The sequence below is a fragment of the Carcharodon carcharias genome, chromosome 13, assembly GCF_017639515.1.
Source record: "Carcharodon carcharias isolate sCarCar2 chromosome 13, sCarCar2.pri, whole genome shotgun sequence".
NCBI classification, from domain to species: domain Eukaryota; kingdom Metazoa; phylum Chordata; class Chondrichthyes; order Lamniformes; family Lamnidae; genus Carcharodon; species Carcharodon carcharias.
Window position 1 is genome coordinate 58,192,756 of NC_054479.1, and position 23,625 is coordinate 58,216,380.

Here is a 23,625-nt window from a genome sequence, read left to right on the forward strand (position 1 = left end):
GCTACTACTACTATTAAAAATGTGCAAATGAGGAAATAAAAACCCCCTCACAGATCTGAAAATGAGGAGTGGACAGTGATCCATCAGGTATTGGTGCCGCCAAGGTATCATAGGGAAATATTATGGCTAGCTCAAGAAATTCCGATGGCTGGGCTTGTCAGTGTATGCCAAACCCAAGCCCGCATCAGCTAGCATTTTTACTGGCCACACCTCCACAGGAACGTAGTAATGTTTTGCAGAACCTACCACACCTGCCAGATTGTGGGAAAACCCCAGCCTGCAATAAAACCTACACCTATGATTCCTGCGCCAGCTTTTGGGGAACCATTCAGCAAGGTGTTAGTGGACTGTGTGGGGCCCCTGCCCAAAACAAAAGGGGGCTACCAGCATATCCTTACCATCATGGACGTGGCTACCTGCTTTCCAGAGGCAGTTCCCCTGAGAACCATATCTGCCAAAACAGTGGTGAGGGAACTAGCCCAATTCTTTCCCAGGTATGGTCTGCCCACCAAAATCCAGTTGGATCAAATTTCATGTCCAAATTATTCCAGGAAGTCATGGATGATCTACCCAGCTGAAGTCTTCAGTGTATCACCTGCAGTCGCAGGGGGCGCTACAATGGTACCACCAGACCATAAAAACAATGAATACAGCCATGACTGGGATAAAGGACTACGTTTTCTTCTACTCGCTAGCAGGGACTCACGCAATGAGTCCACCGGTTTTACTCCATTTCAATTAGTTTACAGGCACCAAGTACGAGGGCATCTGAAACTTGTCAAGGAGAGGTTTTTAGAACAGAAGGAGGAAGTCTCCATGTTAGACTACGTAACAGTGTTCCAGTAGTGATTCATGAGAGCCTGTGATGTGGCCTGGGAACAATTAAAAATCTCCCAGACAGCTATGAAGAAATAGACAGACAAATATGCCAGGGCCCAGACCTTTCAGCCAGGAGACTACGTGTTAATGCTCCTACCAATATTTCTGTGAACCCTTAAGGGGTTCCCTTTTAAGGTGAACCCTTAAAAGCCCGATTCAGTGGCCCATACAGAGTAGCAAAGAAGTTTGGGGAAGTAAACTATCTAATTGGGACCCCAGGTCGGGAGAAAATGCAAAGGCTGTGTCACATCAATATGATAAAGCAATATCACAGCCGAGAAGGGACAATTGTCCCACTGCCACCGACCTAGAGGATGAAGGCAGCAGTGAAGATGAATTGGAGGGAGACGTGGGTGAGGCCCACATTGAACCCCCTGCTACCTGGCTAACCAACACAAAGATGCTAGCGAACTTAAGACTCCTTATGCATCTACCTAAGTGCAGAACAGTGAGCAGACTTGTAAAGGCTGCTCACTGCATTTAAAGGCTTATTCAGAGACAAGCCAGGTTACACCACACTAGCTCCACAGGATGTGGATGTGGGAAAGACCCCTCCCATAAGGCAACATCCCTATCGTCTAGGCCCAGAAAAGCTGGCCCAAGTTCTGGAGGAGACTAACTACATGTTGGAGCACCAACTAATAGAGCCTAGCAGCAGTAGCTGGAGCTACCCAGTTGTGCTCATGCTCAAGCTGGATGACTGCAGAAGGTTTCGCATTGAATACTGAAACGTGACCAGATCCGACTACTACCTGATACCCCAACTGGAACGGAAGTGTCATGAAAAGCCGATTGAAGCCACAAATTACTTACGGGCATATTGAACTTCTTAAGGAAGACGTGTGTGTTTTTAAAGAAATACAAGCAAGGACACTAAGCAAAAGATGGTTGATAATGTAAAGTGACCACTTTCTGGACAAATTCCTATGTGGATTATACTGACAGACCTGTCTTGAGAGAACATGAAATGCTGCACCTAAAAAGGTGTCACGGCCTTCTTCAACCAGAGACACTTAAAAGGGAGATAGGAAAGATGCAAAAGTCTGACTTTTAATTTCCTATGATTGCAGAGACAAAAGACTGATGACCACATCTCAGCAGTCATCTAAAATCCATCTCCTGTTGATTCATATCTCAGAGTGTGTCTAAAGGTTGGAGATCAAAGAAAACAGACTCTGGGTGCAAAACATGTTTTTTCTTTCCCTCTTACAGGAATACACAGGGGAAAATGGGTTAAAAAACTCACTGCAGGGCAGTGCAGTGTGTGCTCGATTGCTGTGTGTGTGTGTGTGTGTGACAGCAACAAGAAAACTAATCAGTCACCTCTGCTGTTGCAGGCAAAGTTTCTCTCTCTCTCTGTTGCTGGAAGCAAGGCAGCAGAAGCCACAAGCAAAAAGGCAATAGGACAGCTTCTTCAGCTATGCTGCAGAACCAAGTGTCTACAAACCCACGGCAAAACTACCAAAGTCAGCTCTAACAGAATCGCTCAACTTAATGGCCGCAACGTTTCACCATCTACACCTCAGAAATAAGTCAAAGAATGATTTGTATAGCTTTTTAACTTTTATTTGGACCTATAACTTCTCATTTCTGATCGGTGTGTATTGTTTTTATTATTTTTCTCAGGTTTTTAGTAACTAATAAGCTTACTCTTTCTTTGACTCAAGAAAGCCTGGTCAAATTGGTTCTAAAAAAAATACATTTGGACTAGGGAAAGTTATCCACGGGGTGGTGTGGGGGGAGGGATCCCTTTTAAATTAAACTGAGGGGGTTGAATAAAGAAGGGGAGCCAGCTCATTCCTCCTAACCCGGGTGCATAACAAAATTGGGTTACCATTCAGGAAGCTAACAAATTGGGGGACCTCGCCCAGGGACCATTTGTAACAGCGGATTAGTGGCAGATGAAATTTAATGCAGAGAATTGTGAAATGGTACATTTTGGTAGGAAGAACGAGGCAAGGCAATATAAAATAAAGCGCACAATTCTAAAGGAGTTTCAGAAACACAGACACTCTGGAGTATATATGCACAAATAGTTGAAGATGGCAGCGCAGGTTGAGAAAGTTGATAAAAAGGCATATGGGATCCTCAGCTTTATAAATAGAGGTATAGAGTATGAAAGCAAGGAAGTTACGATGAACCTTAATAAAACTCTCCTTCAGCCTCAGTTGCAGAATTGTGTCCAATTCTAGGCTCTGCACTTCAGGAAGTGAAGGCTTAACAGAGGACGAAGAAAAGATTTACAAGAATAATTCCAGCGATGAAGAACTCTAGTTACCCGGACAAACTGGTGAAGCTGGGGTTGCTCTCTCTAGGGAAAGTTGAGAGGAGATTCGATAGAAGTGTTCAAAATCATGATGAGTCTAGGGTCAAGACAGAATAGGTAGAGAGAGACAGTTTCCATTGATGGAAGGGTGAAGAACCAGAAGATACCAATTGGCAAAAGAACTAATGGTGACATGAGGAAACACCTTTTTGGAATGGTTAACATCTGGAATGCACAGTCTGAGAGTGTGGAGGAGGCAGATACAATCAGGGCTTTCAAGGGGGGATTGGATAAGCAGCTGAAAAGAAACATTTGCACAGATATGGGGAAAAGGTGGGGGAATGGGACAAGCTAAGTTGCTCTTGCAGAGAGCCTGCAAAAACATGAAGGACCAAAGGGCCTTCTTCTGTGCTATAACAATTCTATCATTCTATGTTTTCCACTGTTTATTTTCCACAATACCTTTCAGTTTAGTTGTCTAAGCCACTTGAGCCGGCTCTCCCCCAACCACCGCCCCCCCCAATATAATTGGCATTTAAGATTCTTTGTTTTGGACTCAAATATGTCTCTCTCAAACTTAATATGGAATTTTATTGTGATATTATGAATTTACCCTCCCTTATTACACAAAATTATATCTAAAAACCTTTGTCCCTTATCAGATCCACAATGCATTGTGATTTATTCTGGAAATCCAGTTGGTGAAGGGTAGTACATGAGACAATCTTTACTCAGTCTTACTTTATTTTACAGAATGAAACATTACAAGCGTAAAGCTCCTAACTCAACCACACCACAGTTTCAATAAGAGTTTCTTTAGGCTGTCAAATCTTTTATAAATAAGAGTTTCTTTATATGCACTCAAACAAAACTACAATTAATGTACCCCAACTGAATATAATGAAACATAATTCATATACAATTAACATATTGTTCTAGGAGGTGCTCATGCTCGCTTCGGCAGCACATATACTAAAATTGGAACGATACAGAGAAGATTAGCATGGCCCCTGCGCAAGAATGGCACACAAATTCGTGAAGCGTTCCATAATAAAAAAAAAATTAAAAGCAATCTACAAACTCATCATCCAGATTACCTTTACCAATTTGATTTGTCTAGTCTATATGAAGATTAAAGTCGCCTGCGATTATTACATTGTCTTTGTCACAAGCTCCAATTATTTCTTGCTTCGTGATCTGCCTAACAACATAACTGCTTCTAGGGGGTCTATAAGCTAGGCCCACCATTGTTTTCTGACCCTTGTCATTCCTAAACTCCACACATGTTGATTCCAATTTCTGTGTTGGTCTTTATTGTAATCTGCAGTAACATAAAGAGTTCAATGATCAATGCAGAGTATTAACTTACTGCCATTTTCACTGCTTTGTCAATGGCTATTAGTAGTCTCATCGTGTCATTATGGAAAGATAAGCAAGCATTTATCAGTAGTTATGGATGTCATTTTAGGTTTAAAAATAAGCAAATGTAGAATGACGTATGTGACAAGTTCAAAAAGAATTTGAATTGTAGGAAGTGTCATATTTATAGCGATATTTGCACAATACTCAGATTAGATTTGACAGATCACCACCTGGGAACATCTTGTTATTGCACTGTGACTGTTGCTAACAACGTAGATGACATCTGGCAGATTTGTTCGCTAAGTCAGCAAGTTCCTTTGCAGGGAATCTGGAGCAAGTACTGACATACACTCAGGTACCTGCTGTGCTACTCCTGAAAGATTGTCAGCTAGCCAAATAATGGATCACTGAAGAAAATGTTTTCTGTACACAAACAGACATAACATCATCAGTGCTGGAAAATACAGAAAAATATTAAATTAATTCTGAAATATTTTATTTGAGGTGTGCAGTGGGCAGGATGTCAGCTCAGAAAGCACCTAGGATCAATGTGTGGAATCGACTTCCAGATGCCATAATGGAGATAAAACCATGTAATAATTTATCCTATCTTGCATCAGGACCTGCCCATCTATCCTGTCTATCCTTGATGACCCACATTAGTTACTAAAGTACAGCAAAATTTTTTTCACTGAGATATCTTCACTGCTTTCCTCTCTCAGCCACCACATCAAGTGACTTCTTATCCTCAGTGATTTCAACCTCCATCTCAATCCATCTTGCTCTCCTTCCTTGGAGGTCACTGCTCCCCAATCCTTCCTTAATTTGTTCCTCCATAAACTCTCCAAACCATCTTTACAGCCCCCCTTTGGCCTTACAATTTCATGTGGTCTCAACTTCCATCTTGTTAATCACAAATAAGGCCACCTGATCACTTCCAAGTATCACTATTGTTACGGGGATGTGTTTGTTTTAAAAGATACAATTTCTAATTTTGTTACGGTCAGACCTGGAGTAGTACAATAGAGGAGTCGTTTCACATCTCCTCACATGGTTGTAACACTATCCATCCACATCCCACTTCCGTCTTCCAAACCTAATTCCTTCAGTGCCTGCATCTATTGGGTCCTGTTCTCATCTGTCAAAACTGTTCACTGTTCCAGGATCATTCAAGAATTCAAAGATAACCATTGGTTTCTTCCTGTCCCCTGTATCCTCCACTCTTGCCTCCAATAATAAGTGCAAGGAGATCATAGACTACTGTTTCACTGATTGAGGCCATCTGGTCAGCTCTCTCTGCTGCTTTCCTCCTATCCCCTAGCCTACTTGCCTACTTCCTACAAGAATCCAAACTCCCCCAACTGCACCTCCTTGAACCTTCTCCAGTTTACATCCTATCTCCTCTCATGCCCTCCTTGAGCTCCTCTTGTCCTGTCCATGAGACTTACTTCTCATTCCCTAGGCCCTATTTCCATTAAAATGATGACCAGTCAACTTCCTTTCCGGCTCCAAGGTTAGCTATACTGTTAGAAAGGTTCTCTCTCTTTCAAACCTGTCATCATCTCTCCTCAAAAAAATAACCCTGATTCCTTTGTCATTGCAAACCACCTTTCACCATTCCATCCCTCTCCAAAGCTCTTCAATACGCTGTCGTCTTCCAAATCTCGGTCCAAGGCCTCTCCACTGTTGTCCAGCTGGATGGGATTGCACTTACCTCATTTCATTTATATCTATCCAACATAGTGAGAAAACCACCTTCAAAGGCTTCTCTTTCCATTCCCGCACCATTATTTCCAGTGTCCCCAAGGATCAATTCTTGAACTGTCTCCTATTTCTCATCTACATGCTGCTCCACAGCAACATATCTGAAAACACGGTATCAGTTTCTACGCTGATGCCACCAGCTCCACTTCATCACCTGTCTTGCCTTGTCCACTGCCTCTAATTTATCAGACTGCTTGCCCAACATCCAGTACTGGATGATGTAGAAATTTCCTCCAATTAAATATTGGGAAGATCGAAGCTGTTATTTTCTGTGTCCACCACAAATTCTTTTCCCTAACCAATGATGCCATCCGTCTGTCTGGCAACTATCTTGAGGCAGCACCAGACATTTTGCAACCTTGGTGTCATATTTGATCCTGTGATAAGTTTCCAATCACATATGCATGCCATCATTAAGATTGTCTATTTCCATCTTTGTAACATCATGAGAGAAGAGTTGCTGGGTTAGTCGATTCAGTATGTGGTTCAGAATAACGGCAACAGGGAGGAGTTTGATCCCCATTCCGGCTTAGGTAGTCTTTCTGCCTGCTTCCTCACCCTGCCCCATAGTAAAATCATGGCATCAGCCATGGTTCAGTGACCCTTGAATAATTGAGGATGCTACCTGAAGATCATCATCAAGTTCCAACCTGTCTCAGCTCATTTGTAGCTGAAATCCTCATCTAAGCCTTTGTTACATCTAGACTTGACTTTTCCAAAGCACCACTAGACAGCTTCCCACATTTTACTCTCCATAAACTTGAGGTCTACCAAAACTCTGATGTACATGCCCTAACTCTCAGAGTCCTGTTCATCAATGCTTTTGGTTAAGCATCACCTTGTGTTTAAAATTCTTATTCTTGTTTTCAAATCCCTGCATGGCCTTATCCTTCCCTAGTTCTGCAACCTCCTTGAGCCCTACAGCCCTCTGAGATAGCTCTTCCTCAATTCTGGATCCCTGCAATTCCCTGATTTTAATCACCCCACCAATGGCTGCTGAGCCGAGGTCCTATATGGAATTCCTTCCTTTAACCTCTCCACCTCTATACCTCTCTCTCTCTGTTCCTTCCTAAAGATGCTGCTTAAAACCTATCTCTTTGATCAAGCTTTTACCTGACCTAACATCTCCTCACATGGCTTAGAATTAAAATTTTGTTTGATAACACTCCAAAGCCTTGGGATGTTTTACTATGTTAAGATTGCTATATAAAAACCAGCCGTGAGAAGGCTATCCAGTTGTAAAACCACCCAGCAAGTCCAAACAAAATGATGGTTGATGTGAAGGGTGATCAACCAACACTGTGGCCACACCATGTAACATGGGAAAAGCTAAAAGAGAAAGGAAAGGAAGAAGGAAAGGTGCATTAAACATAATAAAAGTAGAAAATGCTGGAAATACTCAGTAGGATTTGGCTGGATCTGTTGGGAAACAAAGTTAGTGTTTCTGATCAATGATCTATGATTAGAACTCTGATTCTCTCTCCATTGAGTGTGAGACCTGGGTATTTCCAGCATTTTCTGTTTTTATTTCAGATTTCCAGCTTCTGCACTATTTGGCTTTTACATACATGTGTTGTTCCATCTAGTCTCCCAAGCCTGCAGTTTAAAAGTCCTATATTCCTGTTTAAATCTTTTAATTACTTCTCCCCATCCCCACTATATTTGTTACCACCTTCCAGGATGACCAACTGTCCCTTTTTTAAGGGGTTGTCCCATGTCTTTTGTCCTGTATTTCTAGGCCAGCCTGTGGGAGACTGTTCCTGGGAGTCTCAAGGGTGAGTTTGAGTGACTGAATGGGACTGCATTCGTGACTCTGTCAGCAGAGAGATGATAATGTTGTGACTCAAACAGATAAATTATAAGTTTTAACTGATTATACTCCTGCCCCCACGATTATGGTCTCAAGAGCCACCCTACCCACCCCCTCTCATGTTGAAAACTTCCCCCTCCTCCGATTTGATGCTTATACCATCCCTCACAGTCAAAGCGTCCCTTATTTTATTTCATAAGAGTTACTGACCCTGCCTCCTTCGGTTTTACAATTCCCTAAATTCCTCTAATTGACCCAATCCCATTCCCCTTCCATTTAGGACTAAAAGAGTGGAACCCGCCCTCGCCTAACAACTTCCGTTTTTGGCTCCAAGTCCATTTTTTGATGATGCTTTTGTGTAGCTCGTGAGACGTTTTCCTACGTTAAATTAGCTGCACAAAGCAAGAGTTTTTGGTGTTGGCGACCCATTTACCTGCACAGGCGCGTTGGAAGGAGTAGGCCTCGTGCGTTGCTATAGTAACGGAGTGAAGCCGCGATCAGAGCCTTCAAGCGTTCAGTGGAGAGGGGCGGGCTCGCGTTAATTTTGCGCCCTTCTCGTTTCCTTCTTGTTAAAATAGCAGCGAGAGCATGGCTCACACGAGAATTTCTGCCAAACTTCCTCCTCACATCGACCCGACCAAAGCGTCCATTGCCTTCGGGGATCGGGCTTTGCCCAAACTGAACCGGGAGCTGGCGGATCCCGAGCTCCTGACCCGGCAGCGGGCGCTCATGGCTCTGTGTGACCTGCTGCACGACCCCGAGCTAGCTTACACGGCGGCGGAGGTCGGTAAGTGAAGACCCCTTCCAGCTTCTTCACTACTTAACGCAGCACACTCAAGAACAAGGAAGATGTGAAGTTCTGAGAAAGTCGCCGATCGGGGAGTTGGAGTCCAAACCGGCTCCATGTCCGCTCCCCTCCCCTCACCTCACCTCATTTCGGTACACAATACACGTGAGGGGTGCGAATTGTATTTCCCCCCCGTCGGTCCCTTTATGATTAACTGCAAAGAACTTAGTTATCTTGGACGTACATTTTTTGCCAAAGAAGTGTTGGCAGTGGGGACATGAAATTCGCAAGACAGAAACATTGAGGCTAGCTCTCAGTGCCCTTTGCCACACTTCCCTGACTACGCAACACTAAGCCCTGGGTGGAGACAATTTTCCTTCAACGCCAAAACTTATTATGATGCCTTGTCACTTTCAATGAGCCCCTACATGCTCCCAGCCCAGTTCCATCAATATTCCTGGTTACCGAAGAAGTCATATTGGACTTGAAACGTTAATTCTGTTTTTCTCTCCACAGATGCTGCCAGAATTGCATAGTTTTTACAGCACTTTCTGTTTTTATTCTTGGTTAACCTCTTAGGCTGAACCCGATGTATGCTTTGGAACCTCAGCTGAACTTTTTACTCAACACCCAGTTTGTCACCTCTGGACCATTGCACGTCACCAGCTAAATATTCTCTCATTACCTCCAGGACTGGATTTTCCAACATTTTTTGGCCTGCTTCAATGCATCACAAACTCCAGCTGAGCTGGAATTTTGTAAGTTGTTATTCTCCTGCACATTGCTCAACATGCCTGCCCTTCCATTAATCCCTTTATGCCCCAAAGATGATCCGTTTCCAGTTTTCAAACCCCACCTTGGGCTTGCTTTATCCTATTTGAGCAATGTTTAGACCTGACGAGTGCCCCCAGCAATGTAAATTAAATGCAAATTGAGGCCTTTTGGTATCCTCTTGGCTGCAGATCAGGAGCACAATATCCCTGTTAAAACCTAGTGCTATTACTTTCCAAGTTGGGACTTTATATTTGGCTTTTGGCATTTAAAATGCACCGTACAGGCTGCACAAAATGAAGAATAAGTAGAGGGAACATTGCCAGTCACTAATTAGATATGTAATGAAAAATTGCCAAGTAGCATGTCCATTAAAGTATCATCAATTAATCTCTGTTGCATCTCTTCACTTCTATAATTTTGAATGATAGAATACTAAGCACAAATCCTTTCAGTATAAAAGAGAAATATAATGAATGCAGTGGGGGGGGGGGGCGGGTGCAGAAATACTGCCAACGTTATTTTGGGTAAAAGCTTAAAAGTTTAATTAGCAAGTAGAAACCACAGATAAAACACAACTATGCTTTTTCTTTCCGGTTGGCCTGTGTTCAGTGGTGTGCTGATACTTGATCCTGCAATATTTAAATTAGACCTTAAGTTCAGGTGCTGAGGTCATGGTCTTGGTTCAAGTGCACTCTGCTCTTTCATCTGTGGTACACCAGGGCAGAAAAATCGACTCAATGTTTGCTTCAGCATCCTCAGCTGAACTTTTTACTCAACACCCAGTTTGTCACCTCTGGACCATTGCACGTCACCAGCTAAATATTCTCTCATTACCTCCAGGACTGGATTTTCCAACATTTTTTGGCCTGCTAAGCCCTCTCATTTTTCAAAGCTCTAATATTGAAGTGCTATTATCTGTTTTCCTCAGCCAAATGTGACTGATTTCCCAGCCATTTGTCTTCTATAGTTCATCCTTTTTATATTGCTGATATTTTGTGTGTCACTCCTATTTCTCTGGTTTTCAATGCTTAAAATTGATCTCCTGTGGTGCTGCTCATGGACCAAAAAGTTATATTTACTGAGTTATATGTTTTGTACTGTGTGTAATTTTATCCTTATTCCATTGCTCATCTGACTTTACTACATAATTTGTTAATTTTACAATTAATGGAGAAATGTAGAACACCTGCCACTCACGCTCCCTGATTTATGTTCTGTGTCACTGCTAATATTGTATTTGCTAGACATAAGATGTACTATTTTTCTGGAAAAATGGCTCCTAAGTTTGCCGTGAGTTTTATGGTCCTAGGGTTACCTCATGACAAAGATCATTAGCATGTGCTTTGGATTATGGTGTCGATAGTTTGTTGTAGGTTTTCTGTAAAATCAGGTATGAACCCAAAGGGTACAAAACAGAAAAGGTTTCCTTATGTGGTTGGATTCACTGAATGAAAGACAATTTGGTCCTCCTGCAACTGAGAAAAACGATACAAGAATGGAAGAAGCAAGAGGAAGAAAAAATGAAACTAGAAAAGAGCAAGCACACTTTTCATTGACATGCTGCAAAATAGCCACAGCTGGAAGAAGAGGTGAAAAGTTAGATAATTAGATAACAGGAAAAATGGAATTTCTGAATCTACCATAATGATTGTATTAGAAGCAAGAAGAGAGAGTAAGTGGCATACTGATCTTGGCAGGGTAATATCTTGATGCTAAAGGTTTATGAAAAGACGCAGGCTAAGCATGTACTAGAACCAGGATAACACAGAAAATGCAGGTTGAGTATGAGGCAAAGATAATTGAATTTCACAGGTTCATGATTAACACAAGGAAGAAAATATCTTCTGAACTCGGCTAGATAGGTGATATGGTCAAAATTCCTTAACATCTGATGTTTCATTGAAGAAGACTGGACTTGAAAAGTGCTAAAACAATACCAATAAAAATATATGGTCATGAGAAGATCTACTGCACTGTTGCTTTGGCATGTTGTTCTGAAAGCAAACGTCTGCTGCTGTTGCTTATTCTTAGAGAAAAACGGCACTAAATTGAAATTTCGCGTGGAATTTTTGTTCATGTTTATGTGGCTGGAGAAAGCGTTGTCAAAGCATCTAGGTGGCTTTCTTTTAAAAAAAAATCCCTAGTGGTATGTGATCATGGCTGGACACATGCCACAAAAAGGAAGGTTGAGGAATTGAAGATGCAGCTAGCTGTGATTTCAGGCTGTCTTAAATGCCAATTGCAATCCCTGGACTTTTCAGTCAGCAAATAATTTAAAGCATGTTTGAGGAATGGGCTGAATAAATGGAAGCACCACATCATGACTTAACACTGACAGGGCGAATGAAACTGCCCACTATTTTGCAGCTGTGCAAGTGGGTGAGAAATTCGTGGTGATGACTGAAGCACAAGGCAATTGTGCAGTAATTCAAGAAATGTGGTATCAGCAATGCACTAGATGGCAGTGAAGATGACGAAGTATTTGAAGAAAGCAACAGTTCACACAACACCAGTGATGATGAATATGACTGCTGTGATGAGGACTTTTTGGGCTTCTATGATTAGTAAGACTTCCTGGTGCATTGTTGTTCCATAATGGTAACTATACATATTAAATATTGATATATACTGAAATATTTTTTCCTTATTATTTCTTTTTATAATTGTTGTGCGTCTTATGGCCTGGCAAACGGTGTATTTTGAAGGGATTTTTTTTCTTTGTTTCTTAACACACTTGGACCTGGCCTGTGATGTAAATTTGTCATTGTGATGTCATTTTTTATGATTATGTCGTTACCAGGGACCAATGAAATTTAATTGTATAAACAGCACCTGCTAATTTCCTGCCCTTACAAGGTTTGCCTTCAATGGCATTGGCCCACAGCCCTGCCAATTAAATGGAGCACACTCCTGTCAGTCACATGATTAGTTACAATAAATGACATTGCTAGGATTTGACACAACTAGAATAATTATGTGATCATTATTCAGCAATGAATTTGCTTAAAATTATCATATTTTAAATGGCTGTGGTTATTCTTGGTCAATAAAGATCAGTAGAAAATATTGATGATAATCTCATTACACAACAGACTATGACATTTAGCTTCATAGAATATATAAATTTGGAGGACTTCTCTATGTTTATGGATGCTTGACATGGAGTTGTTTCAATTCATATTACATATTTTTTTCATTCAATGTGAAAGTAATTCCCAGTTACTATATTCACTTTGGGTGTAATTTTCTGAATATAGTTTCAGTGAGGATTTTCAATGGACATGAGCACGTGATTTTACCATTGGATGCATTGGTAACTGGTGAGGCTACCAACCACCAACATTTATTCAGTAAATTAAGTCCACCGCATATGTGCATTAATAGTTAATACTTCTGACTTGAATAGGTTTGGGAAAAGCTTTTAATAATTCTTGTAACATTAAATTCTTGTAGCCAATAGCAAATCGTAATTGTGGAAACCTGTTTTACAACGTTTTGTTCCCTGATTGTTTCTTGCTTACAGATGTAAGATAAATGAGTGGTATTTAGAGGATCTGAATCTAGAGGATGATAAACAATTTGAAAAATAGCCAATGTTTTCAGGATCAACTCCAGCTCAGTAAACAACATGGGGATTGATTTTTGATGTACATTTAAGGCCACACTTGAATATAGATTATTTAACACAGGCTCAAAATGCCTTTTTGTATTCAATTTGGTGCTGATGATGTGTAGTTAGAAGAAATGTAATGTAATGTCAGTATTTGTGACACCAGAAACATCATGCAACAGATCATAAAGCAGCTTATGGTATTTTGTAGTAACGTCACAAAGGGTGAATTTCCACAATAACTGCAGCATTGGCGTGAAGCACATGAAGGCGGTATCATCTCACTCCAATTTGATTTGTAGTCAGGTTGGACATTAACATCTGATTTATACTATATGGCCTTGAAATTCAGGAGACCAGCTGATCTCCCAAAAATAAATGGTGTAACTGACTTGAAATGGTACATTGACATTTTTCTGGGGCATTCTGTCTGTGTTTCTCAGAAGTAGCTACCCTGTCCCAAATCCCGCCATTTCCACCAAATATGCATACAGTGTTAGACAAACTTACTTAAAGCGGATCTGAAACCAAGTGAACTTTGATTATTTCACTCGACTTCAGCTTTATTACCAGATCTAATCTGCAAACTGTTTTGTGCTCCTGGTGGATATCATTGGGAACACAGGGAGAGTGATTGATTTTTGAATGATTCTTCTGGATGGAATTACTTCTGGGGATGTCTTACTCTGTGCACCATTTTAATTGAAGAAGAGGAAGTTGAGGGGAAAAAGATAGAATTAAGCAAAGCAATATTTGAATGGTGTCACAGGAGGAGGCTCTGATCTTCTTGCTTTGATTCATTAAGAAAGTATATCGATCCTACTCCTTCCATGTTATGAGCCAGCAGCTGTGCCTCAATAGGCTGTGCTCCGTGAAGAAAATGCTTTAAGTATATAAAAAGCTGACTTCCAATCTGCCTCAAGCATTTGGAAATCACTCACTTCCTGCGAAAGCTAACACTTCCTTCAACTTTCTTGCTATGACTCCTGTCAGTGCGCAATGTAGAAACCGATCAAGATTTCTGTCCACACCTTTGAAATTTGTTAGATTTTTAAACGCACTGTTGAACGATGTGCCACCGTTCTTCTCCATTCCCTCTTCCTTCCAGAAGATGGAGAGAGCATTGCAATTTTACCGATGGCCTGGCTCAAAACTTGTACTTGTGACCATTAGGCAATATTTACTATTTTCCTTTATTGTCTGAATGGAAACGGCTGTCATTTATTGAACATTCGATTTGGAAGCAACCAACACAACTTAATTCTCCATTTAGTGCCATGTATTCTGGCCCAGTATTATTCAAATTGGCTGACCCTGAGATTCAATGTGGGATCAACATTGGAAGTTCTTCGTGTTTGCAAAGTCTGCTTAGCCTCATTTGCAATGGAGTGGTGGACATACAGGAATTTTTGGGTTTCATGTTTATAAATCCCTTAGTTTATAAATAGCAATTGTGTGAAATTCACTTAATTCTACTGTGATTAGTTTACACAGCTTCAAAGGCCTTATTATCTTAATTTTCCCTGCTTTTTGGGGCTGCAATAATTATAAAAATTTCATATTTTCTTTCATGTTTTTAAATTATGCCATACTAACATTTAGGCTGCATTTTATTAAAGCAACTTGTGTACCATATTCACGGTCAATGTAAGGTTTTCCAGGGAAGGTAACAAGCTTGGAAGCAGCTTATATGAAGGCACAGCCTTTATACAAGTTAATAAGAGTCCACAAATATGTTGTAATTCAATTTTATAGATTACAATGTAGGAATTTGACTGGGAAGTTAATGTTGGATATTTTTTCTTTACTTTAGGTTGTTTGGAGAACTTGATATTCCTTTTGAAGGATGAAGATGCTACTGTCCGTCACAAGACCACAGAAATTTTCTACATTTTGGTTACACATACTATTGGGAGGTAAGAGACCTCTTAAAAGTTTCTTTTGAAGCTACTTTGTTGAAAAAGACTCAGCATGTATAGAATACCAGAGTTAATAAAGAAAAACAGCAAATGCAGGAAATCTGAGATAAAGAAATTAAAATTACTGAGACATGTCAAAGCTTTCCATCTTACATTCATCAGGGCACCTCGCAAGAATACAAGGGGAAAGCAACAATTTATACTGTATGAGGAGAGAATGCTGATTGATTGGCAAGTGGATGTACAGTGTAAATTGATAAAAACAAAAAACTGCGGATGCTGGAAATCCAAAACAAAAACAGAATTACCTGGAAAAACTCAGCAGGTCTGGCAGCATCGGCGGAGAAGAAAAGAGTTGATGTTTCGAGTCCTCATGACCCTTCAACAGAATAATTCTGTTTTTGTTACAGTGTAAGTTGTTGTTTTCCCCATGTTGGTATTCTTGCGAAGTGTCCTGATGAGTGTAAGACGAAAAGCTTTGACGTGTCTCTCACGTCCTTTACTATCAAACGACTATTTAGAAATTATAATGCTGGAAATACTCAGTAATCAGCCATCATCCGGAAAAGAACAGTAGATGGTTTGGGTGGGACTCTTTTTATTGGAATTTCAAGATTCTGTGCAGAATATCACAGTTTATATATTATACTAATAGTAATTAATTATTGTGAATGAAGCATAATGCAGATTACAGACATTTATGCTTGCTAGCTATGAATGATTATTTGTAATGCTTTCTGATGGTGACCAAATTAAGCAAAATAAAGGTTAGTTTGCTGATGCAGTGTGTTGCATTAATGTGCTATGCTATCTAGGTTTACTACTGAGTTAACCACAATGTTAATAAAGATGGTAGATTATGGAGCACTTCCACAGTGCTTTCAGCCTGGGAATTTGTCAAAAACTGCCAAGTATTTTGCACAAGGAATGCATTATATGTAATGTCGTCAACAACAACAACTTGCGTATAAAAATGCCAAGCTGCTTTACAGAGGCAGTATAAAATAACATATGACATCAAACCACATAGGAGGTATGAAAGATGACCATGACTCAGTCAAAGAGGTAGGTTTTAAGGAGTGTCTTACAGAAGGAAAGAGAGGGAGAGAGGCTTAGGGAGGAAATCCCAGAATTTAAGGCCAAGGCAGTTGCAGGCACATTCACCAGTGGTGGAGGAATTAAAATTGGGGATGCTCAAGAGGTCAAAATTAGAGAAGCACAGATATCTAGGAGGGTTATAAGGGTGGAGGAGATTACAGAGATAGGGAGGGACCAGACCTTGGAGGAGTTTGAAAACAAGAATGAGAATTTTAAAATCACCTGCTGGGAGCCAGCCTAGTTTAAAGGGCACCAGGGTAGCAGATGAATGGTATTAGTGTGAGTTAGGACTTGGGCAGCATAGTTTTTGGATGCCCTCAAGTTTACAGAGGGTAGAATGTGGGAAACTAGTCAGGAGTGCACTGGGATAATCAAGTCTAGCAATATATTGTTGGAGGCCAACTGGGAAATCGCCAGGTCACTGGAGGTGGTAGAGAAAGGTAGTGCAGTGGTAATGTTACTAGACTAGTAATCCAGAGGCCTGGACTAATTTTCTGGAGACAGAGTTCAAATTCCACCAGGACAACTGGGGGAATTTAAATTCAATGAATTAAAAACATCAGCAATGATGACCATGAAGCTAGTGACTTGTAGTAAAAACCCGTCTGGTTCACTAAGATCCTTACCTGGTCTGGCGTACATGCAACTCCAAACCCACAGCACTGTGGTTGATTCTTAACTGACACCGAAGTGGCCCAGCAAGCCACTCAGTTGTGTCAAACTGCTACAGAAAAGTGGAAGATGATTAAAACCGAATGGACCACCTGGCATCGACCTAGGCACTGGAGATAACAATGGCACACACTTCCCAGTAACTCTGCAAAGTGTTCCTCACTAACATCTAAGGACTTGTGCCAAAATTGGAATAGCAACAGCCTGACATTGTTGTCCTCAACGAATTACACCTTACCTAGGAAGAGTCTGTATTCCCTGTCCCAATGGCAGGACAAACCCAGTGGTATAGTAATTTCACGAGACTAGTAATGCAGAGGCCCAGGCTAACCTTTTGGGTTTAAATTCCACTATGGCAGTTGGTTTTCTATTTTGTAAATGGGATGTGAGCGGCACTTGGCAAGGCCAGCATTTGTTACCCATCCCTAATTGCCCTTGAGAAAGTGTTGGTGAGCTGATTTCTTGAACTGTTGCAGGCCAGGTGGTGTAGGCACACCCACAGTACTGTTAAGAAGGTAGTTTCAGGTTCGGACCCAACAACTGTGAAGGAATGATGATATAGTTCCAAATCAGGATGGTGTGTGGCTTGGAGGAGAATTTGCAGATGAGAGTGATCCCATTTGTCTGCTACCCTTGGGTTCAAGGTGGTAGTGTGGCTTTGGAAGGTGCTGTCGAAGGAGCCTTGGCAAGTTGCTGCAGTGCATCTTGTATATGGTACACACGGATGCCACTGGTGGTGGAAGGAGTGAATGTTTAATGTAGCAGATGGGTTGCCAATCAAGGGAGCTTTTTCCTGGATGGTGACAAGCTTCTTGAGTGTTGTTAGAGCTGCACTCATCCAGGCAAGTAGGGAGCATTCATCGCACACTTGACTGCAATGACCATCTCCACCGGATAGAATCTAACCATCACCCCATGACATTCAATCCATCACTGAATCCCCCGCTATCAACATCCTGGTGGTTACCATTGACCAGAAACTGAAACTAGCCATATAAATACTGTGGCTACAAGAGCAGGTCAGAGGCTAGGAATTCTGCGATGAGTAACTCACCTCCTGACTCCCCAAAGCCTGTGCACCATCTACAAAGCACAAGTCAGGAGTGTGATGGAATACTCTCCACTTGCCTGGATGAGTGCAGCTCCCAAAACACCCAAGAAACTTGACACCATCCAGGTCAAAGCAGTCCGATTGATTGGCACCACATCCACAAACATTCACTCCTCCCACCACCGATGCACGGTAGCAGTAGTGTGTACCATCTACAGGATGCACTGCAGGAATTCGCCAAGGCTCCTTAGACAGCACCTTTCAAACCCACGACCGCTAGAAGGACAAGGGCAGCAGATAGATGGGAACACCACCACTTGGAAGTTCCCCTCCAAGTCATTCACCATCCTGACCTGGAAATATATCGCCTTTCCTTCACTGTGACTGGGTCAAAATCCTGGAACTCCCTTCCTAATAGCACTGTGGGTGCACCTACACCACATGGACTGCAGCAGTTCAAGTAGGCAGCTCACCACCGCTTTCTCAAGGGCAACTAGGGATGGGCAATTAATGCTGGCCTAGCTAGTGAAGCTCACATCTTGTGAATGAATAAAAAAAAACTTGTGCCTTGTAGATGATGGACAGGTTTTGGGGAGTCAGGAGGTGAAATCTCGCTGCAGAATTCTTAGCCTCTTACCTGCTTTGGAGCTACAATATTTATGTGGCTGTAATGTTTCTCGTCAACAGTAATCCCCAGGATGTTGATGGTGGAGGATTCAGCAATGGAAATGTCATTGAATGTCCTGGGGAGATTCTCTCTTGTTAGAAGGGTCATTGCCTGGCACTTGTGTAGCACAGATGTTACTTGCCACTTATCAGCCCAAGCCTGAATGTTGTCCATACACACATGGACTGATTCAGTATCTGAAGAGTCGAAAATGGCACTGAACACTGAACATTCTCACTTCTGAGTTTAGGGAGGAAAGGTTATTGGTGAAACAGCTATAAGTGGTTGCGTCTAGGACCCCACCATGAGGAAGTCCTGCAGCAAGGTCCTGGGCTGAGATGATTGGCTTACAACAACCACAACCATCTTCCATTGTGCTAGGTATGACTCCAACCAATGGAGAGTTTTCTCCTTGATTTCCATTGACTTCAACTTTACAAGGTTCTTTTGATGTCACACTCTGTGAAATGCTGCCTTGATTTCAAGGGTAGTCGCTCTCCCTTCAAGTTTGGAATTTGCCTCTTTTGTCCATCTTTGGACCAAGGCTGTAATGAGGTTTGGAGTTGAGTGTCCCTGACAGAGCCCAAACTGAGGATCAGTGAGCAGGTTATTGCTGTGTGGTGCCGCTTGGTAACACTGTTAATGACACCTTCCATCACTTTGCTGGTGATTGAGAGCAAACTGATGATGTGATGAGCGGCCAGATTGGATTTGCTCTGTTTTTGTGCACAGGACATAGCTGGGCAATTTTCCTTATGGTCAGTTGGATACCAGTGTTATAACTCATTTGAGTCAACCAAATAAACTAAATTAACAAAATTAGGGACAAAGAAAAAGGCAGCCCCTTAAAGGGAAACTGCAAAAACAAAGGCAACATTTAAAGGAAATGTGCAAACATTAAACCAAAACGTGATTAATAGGCTCAATAAAACACTCCAGTCCACGTGGTGCCCACTGTGCAGAGCGAGGATACAGGGTGCAGAGCGGGGATACAGGGTGCAGAGCAAGCCAGAGATTGGGAATTCTGCAGTGAGTAACTCGCCTCCTGAATCCCAAAAGCCTGTCCTCCATGTACAAGGCACAAGTCAGGAGTGTGATGGAATACTGTCCGCTTGCCTGGATGAGTGTAGATTCAACAATCCTCAAGAATCTTGGCACCATCCAGGATAAAGCAGACTAATCAGCACCCCATCCACCATCTTGAACATATAGTCTGTCTATCACCGATGTACAGTGGTAGCACTATATATCATCTACAAGATGCATTGCAGCAACTTGCCAGTGCTGCTTCAACAGTACACCCCAAGTCTGTGACCCCTACCAGCTAGAAGGACAAGGGCAGCAGCTGCATAGGAACACTAGCACCTGAAAGTTCCCCTCCCAGGTCATACACCAGGTTATGAGTTCAAATCCTACCATGATTAGTTTTGAAACTTCTGTTAACCAGATTGATATCGGTTGTACTAATGCCCTCTGGAAAGGGTCTGGAGTATTGCTGTCAAAGCAAACCACTTGGTTGTAAAGTCAACTACACTATCTTTTTCAGGGTAACTAAGGATGAGAAATAAATGGAACAGAACCAGTGTTAGCCACAACTTGAGAACAATCTTATTAAAAATGATCTGCCTGTTATGACATAGCAGTTGTTAAAGCTGAGTCATTTAAAAACCCCAGAAGGAAAATTTACACAACCGTCATAACCTATAATTTTAAGTGTTATGTTTGAGTGGCAGCTCTAAATTCAGGAATCAGACCACCAGTTCTCGAGAGGTTTTATATCAAAATACATGAGACATTTATTAACTTACACAAGTTAAATATATACACATGGCTACAAATTACTACGATCATAACTTTTAACAAATTCCCAAACTAATCTCCATTAAGGCAACAGCAACCCATAGACTTTAGGCAGACACCCAGCAAATCATTTTCACCTTACAAATTCAAAATGAGGTTCCTTTCACTTTGGTTCCTTTACAGACACAGTGGTAGGCTTTCGGCTTTGATCTTATATTGCCTCTGCCTCGCGCACACGAAACTGCTATCTGTTATAGCCAGCACATCTCATTGAATGTAAATTCTCATTGTGTCACCAACCCCTTTAAACTTCATCTCTTCTAACAATAAAACCCTTTCATTGTACCAATTTTATTAGTATTATACACATTGCTTGGTCTCTGCTTGCTAGGTGCCAGATTTCACTCACCTTCTTGAATGCTCTATTCAACAAAATGCAAATGCATCTACCTCTCTTACATCTCAAAACTAGTATACCTTAAAGCACCCAGACTAGCTGGCTTTAATCCAATTAAGACACACCTACAGACTAAACCTCTATTTTAAAAGAAAAATAATTTCCAATAATATACGTTAATAGCTTGATGACACAGCCACTTAGGGGTTGCATTCTCTTAAATTTATTTCTGATTTGACTTTTTCCTTTTGCTTTTTCCCCTAATATTAGCTTTTGAATTTTATCTGGTATTAATTTCTCTTTAACTGCTGTTATTTCTCATAAAGCTTATCAATAAAATGTGAATTTATTCAGAACAGTTTTAGTTCCGCATGGCTGCCATTTTCTTTTCAAGTATCTTTTTCCTGGTTTGTAATGCTTTTGGGGAAAAAATGTTCTCCATCGATTTATCTATTCCGTTTGACACTGCTGCTTTACTTCCCTGTTGTGCAAATGAATTTTTTGTATACCTGTGCACACATTTCCAATTTACTTGCTACCGTGCTATTCTGTACACTTTCTTAACATTTAAACATTCATGAATATGCCTTGTGATTTGGGTGCTGGAGTGGTGCTGTAATTGTCTCACTTTCTCTCCTCTGTATTCAAGTCTACTGTTCATAATACCTAACATTACAATTTTGGGTAAACTGCACAATTAGGGCAAGTGGTTTGTTATCGTTCATGTAATGGATCTCAAATCCTCCTCAACTTATTATGCAGCATAGATTTCTGTCAATGTTATATTCAATAAGTCACTATCGCCATGTGCAGTTGCTGTGTTCCCATTTGTACAAAGAACGGTCTTTCACTTTATGATTGTTGTTGATTTAAAGGGATAGTTTTAAGCAAACAGAGTTGCCTATTTGGTAAAAGAAACAAAGACTACATGGGTCTCATTAGTGATGTAGCATTTTAATAAGTAATATGTGCTATGGATAAAGGGAACTAGTGTGTGTACTGTACTTGGATTTCCAGAAGGCATTTGATAAGGTGCCACATCAAAGGCTATTGTGGAAAATAAAAGCTCATGGCATAGTGGGTAATATATTGATATGGAAAGAAGATTGGCTGGCTAATGGGACTGATAAATGGGTCTTTTTCATGTTGGCAAGATGTAACGAGTGGTGTACCATGGGTCAGTGCTGGGACCTCAACTGTTTCCAATTTATATAAATGACTTGGATGAAGGGATGGATGGAATGATTGCTAAATTTGCTGATGACACAAAGATAAGTAGGAAAGTAGTAGGACGTAAGGAGGCTGCAAAAAGATATATATATAGATTTAGTGAGTGGGCAAAGATCTGGCAAATGGAATATAATTTGTGAAAATGTGAAATTGTCCATTATTGCAGGAAGAGTAAAAGAGAGCATATTATCTAAATGGTGAGAGATTGCAGAGCTCTGAGGTGCAGAGGGATCTGGGCGTCTTAGTGCATGAATTGCAAAAGGCTGGTATGCAGGTACGGCAAGTAATTAGGAAAGCTAATAGAATATTATCATTTATTATGAAGGGAATTGAATACAAAAGTAGGAAGATTATGCTTCAGTTATACAGAGAACTAGTGAGATCACATTTGGAGTACTGTGTATTGGTCACCTTATTTAAGGAAGGATGTAAATCCATTAGAAGCAGTTAAGAGAAGGTTTACCAGACTAATACCTGGAATGGGCAGGTTGTCTTATGAGGAAAGGTTGGACAGGCTAGGCTTGTATCCACTGGAGTTTAGAAGAGTAAGAGATGACTTGATTGAAACATGCAAGATCCTGTGGAGACTTGACAGGGTGGATGTGGAGACGACGTTTACTTTTGTAGGAGAATCTAGAACTAGGAGTCACTGTTTAAAAATAAAGGGTCGCCCATTTAAAACTGAGATGAGGTAAAATTTATTCTCGCTGATGGTCTTTGAACATTTTGAAGGCAAAGGTGGATAGATTCTTGGCAAGCAAGGGGATGATAGGTTATCGGCGGTAGGCGAGATACAGATTTGAGGTTAATATCAGATCGGCCATGATCTTATTTAAATGGCAGGGCAGGCTCGAAGGGCCGAATGGCCAACTCCTCCTCATTCATATGTTTTTATTCAAACTGTTTTTTGACTCTTATTACATCTATTTATATCTATTAATTGTCCATCTACTTGTAAGTTCTGATTTTGTAGTCAGTAAGTGATAATGCATGACTTGTTGTTTAATGTGTTCCTTGATTCATCAAGAAAGAGTGAATTATTTCACTTAGTAGTTTGCAGGTTTGGTAAAGTGTGTGCGAAATTTACTCTGAACTGATGGTATAATTGGTGTGGCAAACTGGTTTAGGCATTATTCATTCCTGGATGTAAAATTGAGTGCTAAACCCCAGATGGTTCCTTAGTGAGTATTAATTGAGATGGATTAAGGATTCATCTGGTTCCTTGACATACCTGTCCGCATACCTGAATCTCACTGTTGCTGCCTCAAGTTTAAAATCCTCATCCTCATGTTTAAATCAAAGCATCATCTTTCTCATCCCTATTGCTGTAAATTCTACAGCCCTTCAACCTTTTCAAACCCCTCCTTCATTTGACTCTGGCCCCTTGTGCCTCCCCCATCCTTTCATTCCATCATTGGCAGCCGTTCTGCCAGCTGCCCAGGCCCTTTGCTCTGGAATTCCCTGTTGAAATCTTTGCACCTCTCTTTCTTTAAGGCCCTCTCTAGAGCCTACCTCCTTCACCAACCAGCCCTCCTAATA

General features: G+C 41.1%; 1 protein-coding gene and 1 non-coding gene across 2 annotated transcripts in view; both read left to right on the forward strand.

Annotated features, from left to right (window-relative positions):
* The first annotated feature begins 4,093 nt into the window (after positions 1-4,093).
* LOC121286565 lies at positions 4,094-4,200 on the forward strand. The gene has a single exon (XR_005944990.1). It is a non-coding gene; the product is annotated as a U6 spliceosomal RNA (small nuclear RNA).
* A 4,399-nt stretch (positions 4,201-8,599) lies between these two features.
* Positions 8,600-23,625, forward strand: part of rsph14 (radial spoke head 14 homolog) — an 876,175-nt gene continuing 861,149 nt past the window's right edge. The window contains exons 1-2 of the mRNA XM_041203455.1: positions 8,600-8,868; positions 15,066-15,168. Of these exons, the coding sequence (XP_041059389.1) occupies positions 8,670-8,868; positions 15,066-15,168 (302 nt within the window). The 5' untranslated portion in view covers positions 8,600-8,669. The remainder of the gene's footprint in view (positions 8,869-15,065; positions 15,169-23,625) is intronic.